This window comes from Orcinus orca, chromosome 6 (genome assembly GCF_937001465.1).
Source record: "Orcinus orca chromosome 6, mOrcOrc1.1, whole genome shotgun sequence".
Classification (NCBI taxonomy): domain Eukaryota; kingdom Metazoa; phylum Chordata; class Mammalia; order Artiodactyla; family Delphinidae; genus Orcinus; species Orcinus orca.
In genome coordinates, this window is record NC_064564.1 from 23,988,434 (window position 1) to 24,012,079 (window position 23,646).

Sequence of the window (23,646 nt, forward strand, 5' to 3'; positions counted from 1 at the left end):
ATACGGTAGATCTTATGGTTACACTTTTCTGCAAAGTTAATGCTCTGATCAGGTACAGAATGAGGTGTGACCAAAACTCCAAGATGTTCCCATCCAATGTATTCTCTGGGTTATTCTTCAGTTTTCTAGAATATTGTTTTTTCAATTAATTTTTTCATTTTATGTTAATTTAAGAAATACCAATATATTCTGGACCTTCAAAATGGCAGCTGTAGAGTTGATCCCCTATATATTTCACTGAATGCTTTTATGCCCATGTTTATGCTCACATTGGCTGCCAGCTCTTTTATTTTTATCATCAGTGGGGAAGAGGGAAGACATAATACATAAATGATGTTCAAAAGAAGGTTCCACAGTGATGCAAGTAGAGGGAGAAGTGAGTCATCATGGGGAACAAGGAACACGAGGACACCTGCACTCACCTGAATTCCCACAGGAGGATCATCCCAGTGTCAGAAGACAGCACCATCAATCACAATAAGTAACTGTTCTTGATTTGAACTTTGTTCATTTTAGGAACTGCCTGCTATGAAACAGATATTCTGCTAAGCTCTGCGAAGCTAAGATTCTAAGGCCCATTTCAGGTCCTCCTCTGAATTCAACCTTAAAATAACTATAATATTATCAAGACTTTCCATAAACCCAGTTCTACACGCACAGGTATTTAAAAGGTTGAAGAAGTCAAGTTCAGTTTTCAATTTGGTGTTTAGAACACATCACTCTGTCATCGATTTCCATCAGGGAATAAACACCACTTACTGTATGCACATCCGTACACTTCAATCCTCATCCCAATCCTGCCCTTGGGATTCCAGGTTAAGGGGAGGAAGCGCAGGAATCTGGCTTCGAAGGGAGGCTGGAGTCTGTAGTGCACCACGCTGTCTGCATTTGTGTTTCCTGGAAAACCCTGGGAGAAAATGGAGAAAGGCGTCAATGTGTCTGCAGAATATCGTCTTCCTGTTGTCACCGCACATGCTAATGAGCAATCAATGGTTCATTTTGTTAATATGCAAATGGATGCTTGCTTTTGAGAAACTCTGCTAACATTTAAGAGGGATGGGACAACCTCTCTTCAATGCCTGGATTAGTGACCATCATCTAAATTTTCCTTATTTGCAGGGTAGTTTAAGTTTCAATGGCAAAATTAAAACAGCTGTAAACCTGCTACTTTTGAAGGCTTGCTTTTAGAAAGTTACTCATCCCCTAAATCATTTCCTAGCCTCCAAGCAGTCAAGACACTCACAAGCAACCTCACATCCAGGACAATCAAGCACAATGGTAACCTGCAGGTTTTGTGATAAGAATCCTAGATCCAAAAATTTGAGCGCTGGGGGGGAACCTGATCAGTGTTCTAGTTCAAAACCCATAACTTATAAATGCAAAACTCAAGCCTGAGAAAATGAAAAGATTCTGTGGAGGCAGGACAGCTATTATCCAGCATGGCCAGGACAAGATCCTGGGGCTTCGGATTTCAATCCCTGTGTTCATTGTGTGTTGTCAGGCTGCCCCAAGTCATCAGCATTTAGGGGGTGCTTGGGAGAAACACATAAATGCCACCTGCTACAAGACAGAGGTGTGCTTTCTTAGCCACAGTCATCTGGCTTCATGCTAGAAGGGGTCAGCATGAGAGCAAAGGAACTTGTTATAAGGAGTGTGACTTCTTTTTCATGGTGTTCTTTTTAATGTAAGTATCAGCAAGAAGGGAAAACAAAGAATGCATGATGTTGTTGTACATATTGCATCTTAACAGAAAACGTTGCCCCATCTAAGACCTGACCAGTTTAAGCTCTGAAAACAGAGTAAGGGCTCTCAGGTATGGGTCTCTTCTGAAATCTACTGTCAAATGTAAAAACTATCTAAATTTCACCAATTTTTTGGAACCCACAGTGAAAACATAAAATATATATTTTGGGATGGGTCACCTTCAAGTTCTGCACTCTTTGCTTTCACAAATTTTTATTATCCAGAAGTCAAAAGTGTTCACATAATAGTTCTCCATTTAATAGTAATAAAATGAGGGAACAAAAGGGGTCGGTGCTTTCTCATGCTCACTTGCACTAGAGGGACAAACCCACCTACCTGCCATGCAGTTAATACAAACAGCCAGATATAATTACGCAGCCCAGGAGCAAGACTCTTTAGTTCTACCAAAAATGATGCTTGCCTAGTTATTTAGCTTTGTGAAATGCTGAGCCAGGTTTAACAACCAGACCAAACAAAGCCAGTAATCAAGTTTGTGAATCATGACCACCCGGGAGATTTCCTTGGTATAAATAGATGGAACTAAAAAAAACCAGAAAACTCAAATGTAATGAGAGTGCATGTCCCAGACATTATAAAGAAAATGGTTAGATTATAAGCCTATAAAATTCCTTACACTAACTCATCAAAATTCCAGGATAGAGAGTCTTGTTCCTACTTTACACATGAAAATGCTGACTTCCCCAAGGTCACAGAGGTAACAAGATGCAGAAGAATTTTGTGGAAGCTGGTTGCCACAGGTTAACTCTGCATAGGACTGCCTAGGCCACTGTTGAAACTCTGAACCTAGAGTAGGGCTGCTGAGGAAGCACTGGTGGCTCTTCGCTTCCATGGAGGACTTTTCTTCCTATTCCTATGAGCTTCATTTTTTCACCTGTTAGAACAAAGCAAGAGTGGGCCTTTGTTCCCAACATTCTATGCTCAGCCTGCACATTTATGTCTGTTCTAGAAACACCAAAGCAAAATTATATAATCCAAATAATAGATTATGCCACATTTTTAAAAGATAAACATTAGCTTAGTAAAAACTATGAGATTATTTCAGTAATAAGCCCCAAATGTCTGAGTGGCATGCTAGTAGAGATCCCTTCTACTCCAAACTCATTTCATTTAAATTTCTGTATCTTTAAAGAAATGTATCATTTATTTATATTCAAAGGAACTATTGATGGTTCTATATAGGACAAAAATAATGTAATTTCTTGAAATTAGAATTAATTAAGATAATCACATAGGTATACATGTATGTATACACAGGTACATACATTTCAAATATTTGATTGTGATTAAAATCACATATAATGAATGTTTTGTGTGCAGATCTCAGAAGTTGTAAAGAGTGTGTTCTTAATCTCCTCTATTCGTATACTATTAACATCGATTATTCTCACCTGAAATATTTCTTGACGCGTACTCTGTCTCAGAAAACAAAGAGTATTCTGTATTAAATTTCATTAAAACAAAAAGAGAAATTCCTTTTGCTGTAGGGCATTGTCATCACACCAAGCTGAAGTACAGTTTTCAGAGTTTGTATTCAATAAACAAAATACTTCAGAAAGAAGTAATAATATACAAGGAAAATAAAACAATTTAAGTAGCACTCCTAGGAAATAATTTCATTATGTAGTTTATCCTGAGGTTTACAAGTTTTGTCAGCTACTAAAATAAATATCAATTTTACTTCTTACCTTGAATTACAACCTTAGAATTGCAGCAAATGTAGGCGGCAATGTTCCTCTCCTGACTGTTTATCGGGATGTCTTGGACATTGAACCTTGGATTCAAGACGGGATGCAGAGTCTGACAGATGAGCTCTCTCTACCAAATGCACCAGGAATAACCAAAACACCAGCCACAGCCACAATCACAGCATCTACCACTCCTGGAGCATTTACCTCCAGGTGGGCAGTGGGTGGGTTACATTTCAGACATTATCTCACTTAATTAGTGCTCAAATCTTTAAAGTAGGGTTTTACCAAACTGGTTTTGTACACAAGGGAACTGTGACTTGCAGCAGATATTACCAGCTTAAGGCCACGCCCTAGGCAGTGGTGGAGATGGGAAAATGCTGCTTATACCCACATCAGCCTGGGGTCCAGTGTAAAGACAGGGAGTGGACATTCTTGAGTTCTTTGGAGCATAGCGGCAGTGAAAAGAGCTTACCTGATATTGGCACAACGATTGTGAACACTTGAAAGAAAAGATGATGTAGGTCAAAGATTTCACTTTCATTGAACAAGAGAAATGAGTGAGTGCCTCCATGGTGGTGTTTCATTCATTAACCAAGAAGTTTGTTTTAACACGTGAAAAAATGAAGCTCGTAGGAACAGGAAGAAAAGTCCTCCATGGAAGCGAAGAGCCACCAGTGCTTCCTCAGCAGCCCTACTCTAGGTTCAGAGTTTCAACAGTGGCCTAGGCAGTCCTATGCAGAGTTAACCTGTGGCAACCAGCTTCCACAAAATCCTTCTCCATATTGTTACCTCTGTGACCTTGGGGAAGTCAGCATTTTCATGTGTAAAGTAGGAACAAGACTCTCTATCCTGGAATTTTGATGAGTTAGTGTAAGGAATTTTATAGGCTTATAATCTAACCATTTCCTTTATAGCATTCCTCTGTTAGCTATTACAGAATTAAAAAAACAAACCAACAAAACTCTTCCCACTATTGATCACCAGAACCACTTTAGCTTGATGTAGACTCAATAGTCGATAGCTTAAGGACATCCCAACTGAACGTTTTATCCACTATTAAGAACAAACATTGTTTGATAAAGTTTTCAGTTTCTACAAGCATGTTTTTTTTTTTTTTTTTGCGGTACGCGGGCCTCTCACTGCTGTGGCCGCTCCCATTGTGGAGCACAGGCTCCGGACACGCAGGCTCAGCGGCCATGGCTCACGGGCCCAGCCGCTCCACGGCATGTGGGATCCTTCCGGACCGGGGCACGAACCCATGTCCCCCACATCGGCAGGCGGACTCCCAACCACTGCGCCACCAGGGAAGCCCTACAAGCATGTTTTTTAGCTACGTGCGAAAGTGACTAGAGTCTGTGGCTTGTGGTCCACTCACATGCTATAAACGTATTTCCAAAATAATTTATTTAGAAATTGATGATGCTGGGCTTCCCTGGTGGCGCAGTGGTTGAGAATCTGCCTGTCAATGCAGGAGACACGGGTTCGAGCCCTGGTCTGGGACGATCCCACATGCCGCGGAGCAACTAAGTCCGTGAGCCACAACTACTGAGCCTGTGCGTCTGGAGCCTGTGCTCCACAACGAGAGAGGCCGCGATAGTCAGAGGCCCGCGCGCCGCGATGAAGAGTGGCCCCCACTTGCCGCAACTAGAGAAAGCCCTCGCACAGAAAGGAAGACCCAACACAGCCACAAATAAATAAATAAATAGCAAATGAGCATCATACTTAATTCTGAATATTAAAAAAAAAAGACATTGAGGATGCTTCTGAAAAGCTGCCAAGTCCTCATTTAGCTTGTTTAGCAATCACATCAGTGGCATCTAAACAATCATGAGAAAGGATCGGTACGAGGCTCGTGTAGGGCCATGGTTTCTGGTGTAATGTTGAGTCATCACAATGCTGTACTGAACGACCTTCAGGATGCCTATAATGCATTTATCAGTTTAAGTTGGAAGTATTTGTGACTTAAGAAAGACTTTTACATCAATTCTTTACTTCAACATGTGAGAGGCACTGCTTATAGCAATAGGTCTCAATGCATTAAAAATAAATGAAGATTGTCTCTACTCTCTGTCACCAGGAAATCAGGGATTCATAATTCAAGCACACTGTTAAGAGTATTTTACCACCTCTGAGGTAAGGGGTAGGATGTTGTTGGGATTCAAAAGGCACACAGAAATCCCCAAGTTCTAATTCTGGCCTTTTTAATTGCTGGACCGTGAAGATCTTAGACAAAACATTTTATCTTCCCAACTCTCAGCTTCTTCATGAGTCATGTGGGAACAGTAATAAGTATTATTGTTAAAAATAATAATACTCTGTTCCTGTTATTTCCAGAGGTTCACAGACCATGAAAAAGTATACTAAAATTACTTCCTATAATCAGACAATGAAAAAGTTGTACTAAATTGCTTTAAAGCAAATGGTCTTGTTAATTATTTTTAATATTTTCTTGAACTGCAAAATACTACAACATTTATACATGAATAAAATTGAGGAAAGTATCCTTTCACTTTAGTTTTATCCAGTGAACTAAAAATTCAGTAACACGGTTTGTGATGCCAAATATGTGACCTGGAGTGAGTCACTCTTTGAGACCTTGTTACAGGGAAGAATCAAATCTGACTACATGTTGAATCTGCTTCTTTTACTTTAACCTTTGCTTCCTGTTGCTTTTGCTCACTAAAAGGATACTGTCTATACATAATGGCCTGCCTCAGGGAACCCTGCCCCTCTGCCTGAATGTTAAACCAAAGTGCCTTTGTTCAGGGAAACATCTGGACTCTGTCCACCTGTGGATGGCTGCAAGAAAGAAGAAATTAACACATCCCCTCCCCGAGGCCGGCCATTCCAGGGGATATTTGCAAAACTTACGGCCTTTTTACTTTACTTCCTCATCTCCTCCCCCTCTCTGTGCTATAAAAGAAACTGGCATCCAAACCCCGGTAAGATGGTAATTTTGAGACCTTAGTCTGCCATCTTCTCTGTCTGCTGGCTTTCCGAATAAAGTCATATTCTTTCCCTCAATACGTCATCTCTGATTTATTGGCCTGGTATGCAGTGAGCAGAACGAACTTGGACTCGGTAACAACCTCAGTTTATCCAGATGCGGGTGCTTTGTACCAGGTGAACACTAAAGTTTTCCCTTGTGTAGATAAGTTTACCTCAACACGTTCCAGAAGGTAAAAGAATAATCTCTCCTTCGGCTTGATTAAAGTAAGCAAACATCTACCTAAAGTGCACTTAAAATATGTGTTTTCCAGACATTTATGTAATATATTCTGCCATGAAAATCTCAAGTTGTGGTCAATGTGTTGGAAAAAGTATGCACTTAATCAGTATTTCCAGTTTTGGTTTATGGCCTCTTGGTGGAAGCAAGTCACGAGAGTCAAAAGCAGAGACAACCATCTCTGTGTGTCCCACCACCTTCTCCTACAGCAAGAGGGAACCCACCTGCCCCATGGCTGAGCACAACTACACCACACAGGAACTCATAGCGCCTGGCCCTGAAACAATCCAAAACCCAGGGCCAATGCAGATATGTGAAACTGGGTCCTAAATGCTGCTTTTGATTGACATGCTTTTGTTATCTGTATTGTTTAGACAGCTGCAACGTAAGCATTAGAGAAATATTATTAAAATCAAGTATTTTTCAAACACGTTGCTAAAGTTATAGGCTTTTACTTTTTTTTTTTTCCCCTCCTGCTTGAAATATTATTAATCTAGGATGGAAGACAGCTCACCCTTCCTATGCAGCAAAAGTACAGCTCAAGTTTCTCAATACTCTTTCCTTCCCAATCTTTCTAAATGATCAGGAAGAAAACATTTTAGAAGACATATGGGAACATATCTTTTGCTGGCAAAGATGTTGAAAACAGAGAAAAAGTCAGAAAAAAATTACTTCCGATGACATCAAGACCATATTTTGAAATTGTTACCGACCAGGGTTCTTGGCGTCCTTAAACTATAAAAATTGATCAAAGGCCAGACAAGAAATTCAGGCAAGGCTTTATTGGGGCCCCTGCTGCAGCAGGGCAGAGTGTGAACAAATAATAGGTTCCTTTGTTTGCTTGTTCCCTAAGGCCCCCCTTATAAGCTTGTTCCTTATATGGCAGTGGTCCCCAAACCTTTTTGGCACCAGGGACCAGTTTCATGGAAGACCATTTTTCCATGGGCCGGCAGGGGGTGGGGTGGGGGGATGTTTCAGGCGGTAATGTGAGCGATGGGGGCAGCAGATGAAGCTTTACTTGCTCCTCTGCCACTCACCTCCTGCTGTGCAGCCTGATTACTAACAGGCTGCGGCCTGGCGGGTGGGGACCCCTGTTATATAGCATGAGGGTAGGGGTGTGTCCAGGGGTCGGGCCAGAAGGGTGGCTTAGGTGGTTTGCCCACCCCTTAGGTGGTGTTGTGTGCAGGGGGCACATGCAGTACCCTGCTTTTGCTCTGGGCTCTTCAAAAGTGGCAGTTGGGTTTTTTGGTCTCTTTGTATCTTTTGTCTAGAATTTGCCCCCAATGAAATGCACATAGTTACTTTTAGTCCCATACAGTTTCTTTGCATTTTGTTGCTCGAGGAGAGGTGTGTCAAGGTGCAAGCACTGCAGCACTGCAGCAAAGGGCTCCAGGTCCCAGCAAAGGGTCCCAAGTCCCAGCCTGTCTCAAAATCAATATATGGCTGTTGAAAACAATACTAGAACACTGCAAATAAAAGTATGTTATTTGATACATGGCACAAATTGAGTTCTGACAAATGAATTGGCTTCTAAACTTCAAGCGTAACACAAAAGAAGAAAATGAAGTATGGTTAGTGTTATAAGGAGTGCCTCAAATGAGTGTTGGGTAGTGGGCATGTTCTATTAGCAGCTTCAAGGAATTAAATAAATTAATGAAATTAAAGGAATTAAAGTATTTAACTGTGAGTCTAGCTGTTTTAGGAATACTGGGAGAATAGCACTAAGCCAGTGGCCTCCTGTATATGTTGAAAATAGTAATATGCAAATTGGGTGATTTGTACAAAATTTAGGAAGATTACTCATTAAGAAGTTCCATTGACTTAAGGTGATACCAATATGTGTTTAGTTCAACATTAAACTACTTCAAATGGTAGGGAATTCCTTTAACCTGCAGTTATGTTGAAGCCCTAACCCCAATTACCTCAGAATGTGACTGTATTTGAAGAAAGGGTCTTTAAAGAGGTGATTAAGGTAAAAGGAGGCCATTAGGGTGGGTCCTAATCCAATCTGACTGGTGTCCTTATTAGAAGAGGAAATCTGGACACAGAGAGGCACCAGGGAAGTGTGCACACAGAGGAAAGACCATGTGAGGACACAGCAAGAAGACAGTCATTTGTCAGCCAGGGAGAGAGGCCTCAGAAGAAGCTAACCCTGCCAACACCTCGATCTGGGACTTCTAGCCACCAGAACTGTGAGAAAATACATTTCTGTTGTTTAACCATCTGAATGTGGCATTTTGTTACTGCAGCTCGAGGAAAATAATACTCTTAGCTTCTGGATTGGCCTGTGGTGGCCTTGCTGAGTGACTTGGATCAGTGAGTCCCTTATGGCTCTAAAGAGCCACAATCCATTATACTCATGACCCTCAGGGTCTCACAAGGTTTGTATGCTAGGTGGGTGCCACGTTTGCTACCGCTCTCTAAGTCTGCCTTATTTCCAAAGTAGTTTAAATTTCTCCTCAGACCATCACTGACCAGTCTAGTTCTGGCAAGCAGAAGGCACTCTCAGTGGCATTGTTAAAATTCAGGAGTTTTTCAAGTTTAATTGTGTCTGCCAGTTGAATTCCCGGAAGAGTATGTGGCTAAGAAGGACAATGATGGTGCCTCCTAGCTAACTCAGACCATCCTTAACCACATTCCACACTGTCCGTGCCTAACAGACACTTGTTAATTGACTCAATTTTCAGGGCCAGTTGGTCATTTCTAGGCCTTTCCATTCTTTCTAGTGCTGGCTCCTTGTTTTTTCCTATAGAGAGGCCCAGTTCAGAGGTGTCCTCTATGAGTCATCACTCTTAAGGACTCAGGGAAATTACACTGAGTTCTTATTTTTGAAATGTGGCATCACTTATTTCTGAAATATGACAGATTAAGCGCCCTACAAGGGAATGACCATTTCTTAGTTAATGAACGAAGGGCCTTGGTCATGCCCTCCTCAGGAGCAGAGCGTCCAGAGCTTCAGAAGGACTTCGTGTGTTCTGTCCACCTTAGCACGGGACCATGCTGGTATTTTCATGTAAGAAACTAAGGGTGTTAAACCAGATCATCTTATTAAAATAATAGAATATAAGATTGAAGGAAAGCTCCGAGGTAAGAAAGACTGAAGGAAGGGAAGAAAAGAAATCAGAACCAAAAGAGATAACAGTGATAACATCGCAGGCCTGAGTCACCATCCTGAGAAAGGCTTGCTGGTGTCTAGGAACCTGGATTTGGGGAGGGCTTTCACCACTCCCAGAATTGATAAGAGTGGCTCACTGCTGCCTAAAATGTTTATGCAAACAATGTGGTTGATGCTGAACACTTGCATTCCTTCTGGAATCTGGGATTTTGATATGTGCCAGGGAGAGGGTGCCTCCATGATCATCCCCCATAAAAGCCTGGATTCCTAGGCTGAGGCTAAGCTTCCCTGGTTGGCAACATTTCACACATGTTGTCCTCATGGCTGGAGGACTTAAGTGTGTCCTGTGTGGTTCCATCGGCAGAGGACTCGAGAGAGCTTGCCTCTGGTTTCCTCCAGACTTTGGCCCACTTGCCTTTTCCTTTGTTGACTGTACTTTGTGTCCTTCTGCTGTAATAAATCACAGCTGTGAATATAACCCTATGCTGATCCCTATGAGTCCTTCCAGTGAATCATGGAGCCTGGGAGTGGCGTGGGGGACCCCAATACAGGAGTGATCACGGAGAACTGCCAGAGGCAAAGAACCCAGAGCGGAATGCAGCCTGGAGACATTCCCTATAGGACACAAGTCACCTCCATGAGAACTGCACAGAACAAGCTCTTAAAATAGCATCCTCCTTTCCACCTGTCACAGATGGGCCTTTCATACTAACAGGAGATCTGTTCTGCATTTCCACACTTTAAAGTAACAATCACAGGTCACAGGAAGACGCATGACACAACATACTTATATATTCCAAGCACTTTATCTAGTAACAGGGCAACTCTATGAGGCTTTCTCAAGACTTGGCTTTTTTGGTGATTTCACTGCTTCTGAGAATGAGATTATTATCTTGCGCTCAATAAAACATACAAATAAATAAATGTGTTAATGTCTTTACTAACTGTTAGATTTTGGTGGACTATATAGGCTATGTGTGGTAGGATTAATTCTTAGATTTGCCAAAGTCCAAAAGAAGAGAACCAGGGAAGCATCAAACTTCACACTTCTCATCACAAGAAAAAGAATGTGTAATAATGTGAAGTGATGCTTGTTAACTTAACTTATTGTGGTAATCATTTCACAATATATACATATGTCAGATCATTATGTTGTACACTTTAAACTTACACAATATCATGTGTCAATTACATCTCAATAAAACTGGAAAATAAATTTCACGCTAATGGTAGACATCTTGAACAAAAATTCCATTTTTAAATCATTTGTGAGGGAGAGTGAAAGCCACTGAACAACTTAACCCTTCTGAGACATTCCATATGGATTTTTAACCTCTTTCAAGAAGCTAACTGTCCATTTTAACATTAGGGAGAAGTAGACAATCCTGCAACAGTGGAATGAAAAATTCCTCCATTAAAAATTTTCTTCTCACATCAGAATATTTAGATTTATCCTACACTGTGTTTATAAGGGAAACATACTACCACAAGATTTTGCTCTCATTTATGCAAAAAATAGCAGCTCTCTTACAGTGTTTGTCACAATTCTGATATCAGAGGAAGTGTTAACTTAAATAGGATTTAGTCAAATTCGTTTAAAAATATGTCAAGATCGGGACTTCCCTGGTGGTCCAGTGATTAAGACTTTGCCTTCCAATGCAGGTTCGATCCCTGATTAGGGAGCTAAGATCCCACATGCCTCAGGGCCAGAAAAGCAAAACATAAAACAGAAGCAATATTGTAACAAGTTCAATAAAGACTTTAAAAATGGTCATACATATTTTTAATCTGTGCAAACACTCATGAGTTGTCTTCATGCATTTTAACAGAAATGGAATCATATTTTGCAAATTATTCTCCAACCTCCTGTTCCCATTTAAACCACTCAAGCCCTATAGATCTTTCCGTGTCAGAACATCTCAGTGTTGCTCATTCTTTTTTAACAGCTGCATGGTGTTATACTGAATAGACTTAAAATGATGTACCTTTCTGATATTGATAAGCTTCTAGACAGTTGTGGGGCTTTTGGTTTTGTTTTTTTTTCATGTAGCTAGACAAGCCCCTAGTGATTAGACATGTGGAAAAGCTAAAGAGAGCATGTCGTTCCAGAGAAGTTCACATTAATATACAGCAGAGACTCTTCTCTCATGATTGGCTTCATGTCTCTCCAGCTCTGATAGATAATATCATCTAAACAAATATTTTTGGAGGGGTTTACCCATTTCTAGTGGGGCTGCACTTCTGGTTCCCTAACAACTTGCAGCTTCTGATCTGGGCAGAGTGAAGAACAAAACTAAAGGTGATGGCGGAGCTTGTGCCTAGGATGACACCCACTGGACTGAGAGAATGAAACAGCCACTGAATGATGCACATTTGACCCTGGGGATGTCAGAGGTTTCTAAGGGAGTTTTTAATGGGCTAGTATTACAGGGTCACTTTTTAAAAACAGGTTCTACTTAAGTTGGACTGCATCCTTCTGCATATTTCTTTCTACCATCCTAGTTTCCTTCCAAACCAACGGGATGACAAACCACGCTACAATAACATGAACACGTCGGTTTATATGAGGGAGTAGGGAGTTTACCCTTATCTGGGGAATTCTGAAATAGAGATTCCTGGAGGCACTATTTCTACCTGAATGTTTTGCACACTGCTAACTAGTCACTTCTTAACTGTATGAGAGAGGAGTTTTTCTATGTACCACTTCAAATCAGAATCCAGTGGTATTTTACCATTAGGCAACAAAAGATCATCAGTTTCCAAAATTTAGTGAAATTTACAATAATTGAAAAAAATTTTTGTGCTAGCAAAAGCATCCAAGAGAGAAGAATCCAAGACAGGAGCAAATATATTATCCAATTATTCATGAAATGATAATGATGTTGTGTGTTTGTGGAGTGCTTCCCATAAATGATGCCCTGAGCCAAGCACTTGGCTCAGATCATCTCACTTAAGTGTCTCGACAGTGTAATCACTCTCACCTAAATATGAATTCAATCAGTCTGACTGGTTGAAATGCAAGGAAGAGTTCACTGAGGTTCCCTGGTTTATAAAGAAAATTGCTTGTTATTACTTCTGTTCTGGATTATTTCACAGACATTAGACCGAAGTTTTAGAAGAAAATTCCCCATTTTAGTTTAGCAGATCTTCCCGTTTTTATCATGTCTTAGTTATAAAAATTTCAGAAATGCAAATATATAATGTAATATAATAGAATATACTCTTTACAAAAAAATAAAAGCAAAGATTTATCTCATTTATGAAAATGCTAAAAAAGCAAGATAGCAGAATTAATGCTTTAAACTTAACACCTGACTACTACAGGCTAGTGCAGATGAATAAACGTCTATAGAAGACGAACTATAGGGACTTCTCTGGTGGTGCAGTGGTTAAGAGTCCACCTACCAATGTAGGGGACTCGGGTTTGAGCCCTGGTCCGCGAAGATCCCACGTGCTGCAGAGCAACTAAGCCCGTGCGCCACAACTACTGAGCCTGTGCTCTAGAGCCCACGAGCTCTGCAACATGAGAAGCCACCGCAATGAGAAGCCCGCACACCACAATGAAGAGTAGCCCCCGCTCGCCACACTATACAGAAGGACTATATGATGAACAGCATCAAATTTATAATCATTGGGCAAACTACGAGGTACGATTTGAAATATACTAGAAATGGTCAGTGTCTTTCAAAATATCCCTTCTAGTCTTCCCCACAGTGTCTAAGGGGCCACCATGGCATTGAAATACTGATATACTGTGAATCTCAAAGACTTTTCAATCTTAAGAAGTGTCTTCCTGAAATGGAACTACCCTTTGTGGCATTCTTTTATTTTTTTAATTAATTAATTAATTAATTTTAAAAATAGATCTTTATTGGAGTATAATTGCTTCACAATACTGTGTTAGTTTCTGTTGTACAACAAAGTGAATCTTTTAAGTCAGGGTCTCTCATCCATTTATTCATCCAACAATATTACTTGAACCACAATTGTCAGCAGGCACCGTGTAAGGCTCTGAAGAGGACAGGGGACACAGGCAGAGCTTTCCTAGAAAAGCTCATATTTTCACCTCCTTTATTCTCACCTGAGAGCAGCTGACACAGAAAGAGCAGGAGAAAATGTTGATGTCTGAGTAGGTAAGAGGGAAAGGACAGAACACTTTCTTTGACCACCTTACTATGAGCTGCTGTGGGCTGGCTCTGCGGACAGAACATAAAACATGTGGAAAGACTGTGCCTGGGTAAGTGGTTTCTACATGGACTATTTCTAAGACAGTGTTATGCTCTTACAATTTCTCACTTTCATTTGTATAACTGTCTCTGCTCTGAGTACATTTCACAGAAAAATCTTAAGTGAGCATTCAAGTAAAGCAATGAAAATGTACTGCAGTGCGATCAAGCGGGTATTTTAGCGATTTATAATTATGCCTCTAGCATATAAAATGCTCCACACTTCACAAGTTGGGCTTGTTAGGAGGCAGATAAATTCATGAATATGTGCAGTCTCTATTATAGCTCTATCCTGGACTATTTTTCTTAAAGATTTTTATAGCTGCATATGAGGTGATTTTAAGAAAAATACTTTGACTACATTTTTCATTTTAAATACTCACTACAAATTGTGTAGGAATATTCAAAGATAGAATTCTCCTGTTCACCTCCTGTCTTGAAGAAGCTTTTACTTTGTGTTTTTGAGTGACATAAAGTCACTTTGACTTTGTGTTTGAAAGTGACATAAGTGTGGTAGGTGTCCTGATACAAGGATGGCATTTTTGGTTCCATGCCTGTTTCTCAAAGGTTCAATTAAGCACAGAGGACCGGGTGACTTCCTTACTGTTTCTGTGTGGGCTCCGCCTGTCCCATCACTGAGTCTGCCTGTCATCCTCGTGCAAACTGTTACAGGCCCCATGGGGTCTGTGTCCTGGCTTCCATGTTGGGCCCATTAGGAGAGCCCTGGGGGACCATATGAGTTGCCCACAGGGTCCTACCTGAGCTCAGGGGAGTAAAGGGGGAGATTGAGGGCAGTGAGAACTCTCAGCACCGCTGCCCCTGGGCTCCCTCCCTGGAGGTAGTGATGAATGCCCAGACCTAAGAGCCTTCTGCCCATGTTTGCTGCACATATAAATTTAGTGAGGCAGTGATGAATTTGTGGAGAAAACAATATTTTTTTAAGTCAGAAGAACTAAATTAGAGTTCCTGACCTGTTGTGATTCCAACTTTGTATACATCTCTTAATCTCCATGAACCTCCATTTTTCTGTGCAAAAGAGAGGTAACAGTGATTGCCCTGACTACCTCCATGCTGGAAGATGTATTGGTGTTTTAGGTACAGTGAAAAACTATACAGGAGTTCCATGGCCAACGGTTTGTAGAATGAGGCAAGGTAGAATAAAAAGTGACAGAAGAAACAAGAACAGAAAGACGAGGTGTTCTTTTCTTTTAAACAATAACGAATTCACTGAGGAGTCTGCAAAGTGCCAGGAGCTGGGTGCTGCAGAGGCCAGCGGACACCATGGAAACCTCAGCGGGATGACCAGTGTTTCAATGTTGCATCACCATTAACTAATAGGAAGCCAGTTTCCTCTCCCTGACTTTCAGAGAACTAAGGATTGTATATTTTGGAAAATAAGGTTGAAAATGAGAATAAAGGGTGAAGATGATTGGACTGCAAATTTTAAAAAAAATTTCCTATTTTCCTGCTGCCTCAACACCCAGGGGACCAGGTGCGTGGGTGTGCCCAGGCTGGTTCCTGCCGCAAGATTCCCTTTTTTGCCCTCCCCGACTGTGACCTAGACATTCCAAGAAACAATGAAATCTCCTCAAGCCTTGTTTCTGCTCCACCCAGACCTGCCCAAGGTCCTCACTCTCTCTCGACTCCCCACCTGCTAGGTGGCTGCTGCATGGTGAGGTGCGCCCTGTCTTCTCCTCTAGGACCTGTGAGTATAATAAACCCTTTCATTTCTTTTGCAGAAATATTGCAGTGGCCCTTAAAGACCCTACAAGGGGGACTTACTACCCCATTTACAATGATACTGGCAGCAAATGGAATTTTAATTCCAAATATATGCAGTTTGGGAAAGCTAGATGATTTCCTATACAGACTATCTAGAAGGTTCTGTTGGCTCCTAGGCACCCAATAAGCTATTAGAGAGTCTGTTTCCTGGACATTGGCTCACAATATCTCAATTTCTCAGGCCCCATCTTTATTTTCATTCTCCCCATTTACACTGGGTGCTTATGACTATCAGCCATGGTTTATGACTAATAAAACCCTGTTGTGTAAAGTGCACTAGAGTGAGGACCTTGCACAACAGGTGATTTAGGCATAAGAAGCTATCCTTCTGCTATATTCTTTTAAAATACTGAATAATTTTTTAAAACATGAATTACAAGTTGTCAGCGATGTCAGTCATGTACACGCGGATATGCAACTAAAACTGTGCAGGTGTATCCCTCAGATTGTTTAGTGCTTCAATTCATTTTTGAAAGACATTTTGTGCTAAGTGAATGTAATCTAACATATAATTTTGGTATGTTTTACGAAAGGGACAATCATACTTCCCACTATTGTCATTTAATCAATATGAAAAGAGTTAGTTTGGCTTTTGCTCAATTTTGAATGTGATTTTTAAACCTCATTTTATTAATTTAGATGAACTATAGAACTATGGTATACCATAGTATCAGCAATTCAGAAATCCTCAATGCAGTTTAACTTTCAACCTGTTCCAAGAGGATTTAAGGGCATCGTAATGTCCCAGGGCTGTAAAAATTTGCTTGTGGATGCATTAAGCATATGCTTATCTCACATACAACTTTTCAGTCTTAGAATGAATGGTTTTTGTGAATTAAAAATTATTCTGCAAAAATTAGCATAGCTGTCCTTGCCTTTAAACATCACTCTGGTGAGCTGGTATTAGGAATAATGAGAAGAAACTTGTATCAACCCTGCCCCCCACCACTGATTAAACTACAATATGCTCTATACGCCATGAATCACTTCTTTTAAGAAAGCTATCTTATCGGATGGCAGCCGCTCATACCTGGAAATGTAGAAAATACTTCACTCACGCCGTTTACGGAGACTAACTGATGAGGAAACACCCAAGGCAGAGACAAATGAGACGGAGCTGTGCACTCAGGGATGCACAGGCTGGGATGCAGGAAGCAAAACTAGCACCAAGTGGCCCCTGACCTGACGTGATTCTGCAGGGAATTGCAGCAGATACGTTTGCTGGGAAATCAGGCAACACTCAAGGAGGAGGAGGCTGCAGATTTGTAATTTAATAATGAGGAATTTAAACTGTTGCCACGAAAGGAGGGGCATTTCTAGTAGAGCAAACCTCCATGCAAAGGCCCGGACTTGGAAGAAGGAGCCGCGCTCTCCGGACAAGCGGGATGCTGGGTGGAACTTGGCTGAAGTTTAGGAAACAGGATGGTGAGAAGAGTCTGGGGAGTCAGGTCAAGGCCACTCTGTGAGGGGCCCTGAGTGTGAGAGTAAGGAAGTGAGACCACAGTCTCCAGGCAAGGGGGTGCTCAGGGAGGCACAGGGGAGAGGGAGGAATATGCCCACCTTCTCTGGGGGAAGATGCCTCCCCCCTCCCCCGGCCCCACAGGGGTGGGAGGTGAGGCTGGGGGATTTGCTTCAGAACACAGACGGGAATCTACTGTTATAGACTGCATCTGAAATGAAGAAAATTAGTAATCAGTAATGAGTTAAAATAGAGATCATTTCATTTGGAATTAGACAAATCCTTAAAAGGTGCTACATACACATGGAAGTTCATTTATCTTCTGGTGCAGAGTCAGGTTTTGGTTTTAGTTTTGTTTGTTTTCCCTTTTTTCTAACCAGCCACAATGAAATCAGGGTTGGGGTAGAGTTCTCAGTAGCAGTGACTCCATTCTGGAGGGAGAGGCAGTGAGCAGGGTCTCACCTCCTTGCCTGGATGCAGCTCACCAAGCTCTCAGGCAGGAGGGCGAGCACCCTGCCATCTTCCACGGTCCCGAGCCCTCATCCTTCTCCAGCCCGAGGTCTGAGAGGTGAGCGGTTCCTCCTTCCTCAAGGGCACAGCCCTGCCTTCCCCTCCTCAGGAGTCTCTCCTGGGATGAGCCCTGGGTGTGGGGCCCGGAGAGGCTGCCCCCCCGCAGCTCCCTGTAGTACTAAGGGCTCCTCCCAGCGTTTGCCAGCAGCTTCCGTGCTGGTGCTTGTTAGGGCCGCTGGGCTGGGAGGACGGGACCCACAGAAATGTGTCATTTAGTGAATCCACAAAGTGGCATCACTCAGCCTGGGTTGTTAGGATCACATCCAGATGGCCCTCAGGAAACATCCAATAGAAATTGGTAAGTGTAGGTCACCTGAAATGCACCTAGAGAGAGGACATCCTGGGGCCACTTGGAAGGGAAGGGTTTAGGGGACTGGCAGAGCCAATGACAGCCAGACACAGGATAAGATAAGGCCTGGGTGGGTCAATAGGGAGACATTAGATGAAGTCATTAAAGGAGCTCAGGGTCAGGTCTGGTTTCTAACTGCGATACTAATTTTTTATCAAATCAAATCCTGGCCACGTACTTCTTGTGTGGAGTGAAGGCTGCCTTAGAAACTGGCATGTTTTTATATCTACAGTACTTCTCTCACTTCCTGAACAAGTATTGGCCTGGGAGCATTGTCAGTGCCCTTGAATTTTTGTGGGGTGTCCAGGCATGCAGTGTTCCATTTCCAGCAGCATCTGGAGAGATGGACACCACCCTCAGCAGAGGGAGCAGAGCTGTGTTTGAGAGGAAGCATCTTCAGTTATACAAGGTCAATTGGTTCTCTGTAAAAAGTGATACTATCCACATGCAGTTTAAAAGGCCCTTGTAGACATCACACATAACAGGTTGGCAGAGTAAAGACTCTTCTTCCAGCAGTGACGAGAATATGTTCCTGTTTTGATTTAAGTACATAACCAGAAACAGACTAAAAAGGCATTATAGAAACTATAGAAATGAGTCAAAGATCTACAACAACCAAGCGAACGCACAATCAAAAAGAGTCACATTTAAAAGGGTAGGAAACCTGCGGCATTTTTTAGTCATTTTTTAGTGCAGCTTGAGGAAAGTGGCAGCCAGATCCCCAGCCCCCTTTTGCAAACCTGAGAGAGATCAGACTGATCTGCAGTGTTCTAACCTGTCTGTGGGCTGCCTAAGGATTGGTCTTTTGACACCTAACTCAGAGTTCAGACAAACAAAAATGGCTCAGATCTCAGAATAAGGGAGCCATGGGAAGCAGCGGGTATGATTTGTAAAAACAGTTGCAAAGGTAACTATAGACCCACAGACACCAAGGGCAAGAGATTACTGATTGAGGAGTACAATAGAACAGCTAAGGCCCCAAGAGTAAGCAAGAGTGAGACTCTTAGAAAAGTAAGACATTTAAAAGCAGATGTATAAATAGAAGAACTGGGGGAAAAAAAAACACATGCACTGGTCCAGAGACAACACAGGCCTGAAAAGACCCTAAGACATCACATTAGGCTGATTACAAAGGTCTTCCCCTGTGGAGAGCAAGTATAAGAAGACTGGGAGAGGTGGCTGTTTTTTAAAATGCCCAGTTTTCAACAAAAGATCACCAGGCATACAAAGAAACAGTAAAACTAGGCTCATTCAAAGGAACAAAATAAATATCCAGAAACCATACCTCAAGAAACAGGTTTGGACTTACTGGAAAAAGATTTTAGAACAACTATCTTACATATGCTCAAAACGTTAAAGGAATACACCAACAAACAACTAAAGGAAATCAAGAAAACAACGAAATGAAAATGAAAGCACAACTTACCAAAACTCATGGGATGCAGGGAAAGCAGTACTTAGAGGAAAGTATAATATAAAAGCTTACACTGAAAAAGAAGAAACATATCACAATCAGCCACCTAAACTTACACCTTAAAGGACTAGAAAAAGAAGAACAAATTAAATTGAAAGCTCAAAGAAGGAAGGAAATAATAAAGATTAAGACTAGAAAAACAGAAAAAATCCGTGAAACCAAGAGTCGGTTCTCTGAAAATCAACAAAATGGACAAATCTTTAGCTAGATTGACTAAGGAAAAGAAAAAAAAGAAGACTCAAATAATTGAAATCAGAAATAAAGACAAAGACATTGCTACATATTTAACAGAAATAAAAGGAGTATAAGAGATTACTATGAACAACTGTACACTAAAAAACTGGATAATCCAGGTGAAATGGATGAATTCCTAGAAACACATAACTTATCAAAACTAAACCAAAAAGAAACAGAAAATTTGAATAGACCTAGTAAGGAGATTTAGTTGGTAACCAAAAGTTTCCTGGCAAAGAAAAGCCTTGGACCGGATGACTTCATGGATGAATTCTACCAAATATTTAGAAGGGCTAAGAAGAACCAACACCAATCCTCTCAAACTCCTACAAAACTTAAAGGAGAAGGAACACTCTCTAATTCATTCTGAGGCCAGCATTTCTCTGATACCAAAGCCACATAGACATTACAAGAAAAGACAACTGTAGACCAACATCCCTTATAAACAATGATGCAAAAATCCTCAACAAAATACTGGTAAATCAAATTTAGCAGCATATTAAAAGGATTATACACCATGACCAAGTGGGATTTATTTCTGGAATGCAAGGGTGGTTCAATATACAGAAAACAAGCAATGTCATATACTGCATTAATGAAATGAAGGGGAAAAGCACAGGACCATCTCAATTGATATAGAAAGAGCACTTGACAAAAGTCAGCACACTTACGTGATCAAAGCACTTAAGAGACTAAGAATAGAAGAAACTACCTCCACATAATAAAAAGCCATATATGAAAAACCCACGCTGAACATGATAGTTTTTGGTGGAAGGTTGAAAGCTTTTCCTCTAAGATCAGGAACAAGACAAGGATGTTAGATTTTGTCACTTCTGTTCAACATAATACTGGAAGTCTTACACAGAGAAATTAGGCATGAAAGACATCCAAATTGTTAAGTAAGAAGTAAAATAATCTCTGCAGACAACATGATTTTATATGTAGAAAACCCTAAAGATCCCCACCCCCGCAAAATTGTTAGAACTAATCAGGGAACAATGTTTCGGGATACAAAATCAATACACAAAAATCAGTTGCAATTCAATACACTAGTAAGGAACAATCCAAAAATAAAATTAAGAAAGCAATTCCATTTACAACATTATCAAAAAGAATAAAATACTTTGGAATAAGCTTAGTCAAGGAGGCAAAAAACTTGTACTCTGAAAACTACAAAACATTGCTAAAAGAAATTAAAGACAAAAATAAATGGAAAACCATTCTGTGCTCATGGATTAGAAAACTTAATATTTTTAAGATGTCAATGTTTCACAAAGTGATCTACAAATCATTTTCAACAAGGGTACCATGTGTTCAGAAAGGACAGTCTTTTCAACGATTGGTGCTGGGAAAATTGGATATTCACATGTAAAGGAATAAATTGGACCCTTACCTTATACCATCTACAAAAATTAACTCAAAATGGATCAAAGTCCTACACATAAGACCTAAAACTATAAAACACTTAGAAGAAAACATAGTATAAAAATTTCATCACATTGGATTTGGCAATGATTTCTTGGATATGAAACCAAAAGTACAGACAACATAAGCCAAAATAGACAACAATATAACATATAGCTATAAATGCTTACATTGAAAAAGAAGAAATATCAAAACATAACAGAATTTAAAACTTGGATACATCAAAGAACATTATCAACAGAGTGAAAAAGGCAACCAATGGAACAACAGAAAATATTTGCAAATCATATATATGATAAGGGGTTCATATCCAGAATATATAAAGAACTTTGTACATCTCAACAACAAAAAAATCAATCTGATTTTAAAATGTACAAAGTACTGCAATAAACATTTATCTAAAGAAGATACACAAATGCCCAATAAGCACAGAAAAAGATGTTTGTTAGGGAAATACAAATCAAAACCAGACTAAAATATTACTTCACTCGCTTTAGGTTGGCTATTTTTTTTTTTTAATGGAAAATTAGATGTGCCGGCAAGGATATATAGGAAACTTCGTGCACTGCTGGTAGGAATGTAAAACAGTGCAGCCACTTGCATGACCGTTATGGCAGTTCTTCAAAAAATTAAAAATAGAATTACCATATGATCCAGCAATTTCACTTCTGGGTATATATCCAAAAAAGTTGAAAGAAGGGTCTCAAGGAGATATCTGTACACTCATGTTCACAACAACATTATCCACCATAGCCAAAAGGTGGAAACAATCCAAATATCTACTAACAGATGAATGGATTAAAAAAATCTGGGATATACATACAGTGGAATATTATTCAGCCTTAAAATGAAGGAAATTCTGACACGTGCCACAACATGGATGACCCTTGAAAACATTACGTTAAGTGAAGAAGCTAGTTACAAAAGAACAAAAATTATATGATTCCACTTATATGAGGTATCTATTCAAACTTATAAAGCCAGTAAAACGGTGATTGCCAGAGCCTGCAGAAAGAAAGGAAATGGGAAGTTAGTTTTTAATGGGTAGCAAGTCTCAGTTTGGGACGATGAAAGAAGTTCTGATGGGTGGACTTGGAGGGCATTGTGCCGAATGAAAGAAGTCAGATAGAGAAAGACAAACACTGTATGATATTACTTGCACGTGGAATCTAAAACCTATAACAAACTAGTGAATATAACAAAAAAGAAGCAGACTCACAGATACAGAGAACAAACTAGTGGTTACCGGGGGTAGGGGGGCAAAAAAAGGGTGGGGAGTGGGAGGTACAAGCTATTGGGTGTAAGAGAGGCTACAAGGATGTGTTGTACGACACGAAGAATATAGCCAATATTTTGTAATAACCGTAAATGGAGTGTAACCTTTAAAAATTGTATAAAAAATATACACATTCAATAAATATTAGTTGTTTTACCTCTCAAAAAAATTCTGAAGATGAATAGTGGGGTGATAGTGACACAACAATGTGAATGTACTTAATGCCACTTAAAATACTTAAAAGGATAAATTATATGTTATATATATTTTACCACAATAAAAATTTAAACAAAGTAAAAGTGCATTTTCATTTAGGTGAATGTTAGCAATGAGACCCAGACTGATACAATGAGAAACAGAAAGTTTCCTGCCTATGAACTCCCTGTGGTAAAGGGAAACTCTACTCATCCCAGCCACGGCTGCAGATTTCCTGGACACTCTGGTGGCTGCCACCAGGCCCATCCTCAATTTCATGTCAGTGACACAAAGTCCATTGCGACTGTACCCTGTTTGGTGTCACGCAGTGGCAGGACACGACAGAATTTCTCAGTTCCTACCAAGGGAATATAGTCATCATCAACTTCACACAGTGAGAGTCTCAAATTGCCCACAATCTTATCTAGCTCTTGCCAGCAGGAACACTTTTTTATCTTAAGGTAATGAACGCTGAATCATTAATACAAATCAAGAGCTGGACGACGGAAAGTTACATACCCATGATTCAATCAAGATAAACGCCGAGAGTCCACATCCTCCCAACCCCTGTGATGTGGATGCTTATATTACCCAGCTATGATGAGCCAGTTCTGACTGAAACTGCTTCCCACTGAAAATGGGGAGCAGAAAGTCTCCCAGGAGATTGCCTGTTAGGCAGCCTCCCCACTGTTTCTTGGGGAACACAGTGCAGTAAACAGATCATCTCAGGGGGCTGTCAAATAGACAAAACAGGAGTGAAGGTAACAAAATCAGCCCTTAGCAAACAACGTAAACTGGCATTAATAAGAAGAAAATGGTGATTGAAAGAAAAGTATTACTTGAAAGTAATAAAGCCAAAATCA

At 40.6% G+C, this 23,646-nt stretch overlaps 1 protein-coding gene across 1 annotated transcript in view; it reads right to left on the reverse strand.

The window, feature by feature from the left end:
• The window catches only part of LOC101283832 (contactin-associated protein-like 3), a 187,314-nt gene that overhangs the window by 98,839 nt on the left and 64,829 nt on the right, over positions 1-23,646 (reverse strand). The window contains exon 4 of the mRNA XM_033429651.2: positions 760-907. Coding sequence (XP_033285542.2) covers positions 760-907 — 148 coding nt within the window. The remainder of the gene's footprint in view (positions 1-759; positions 908-23,646) is intronic.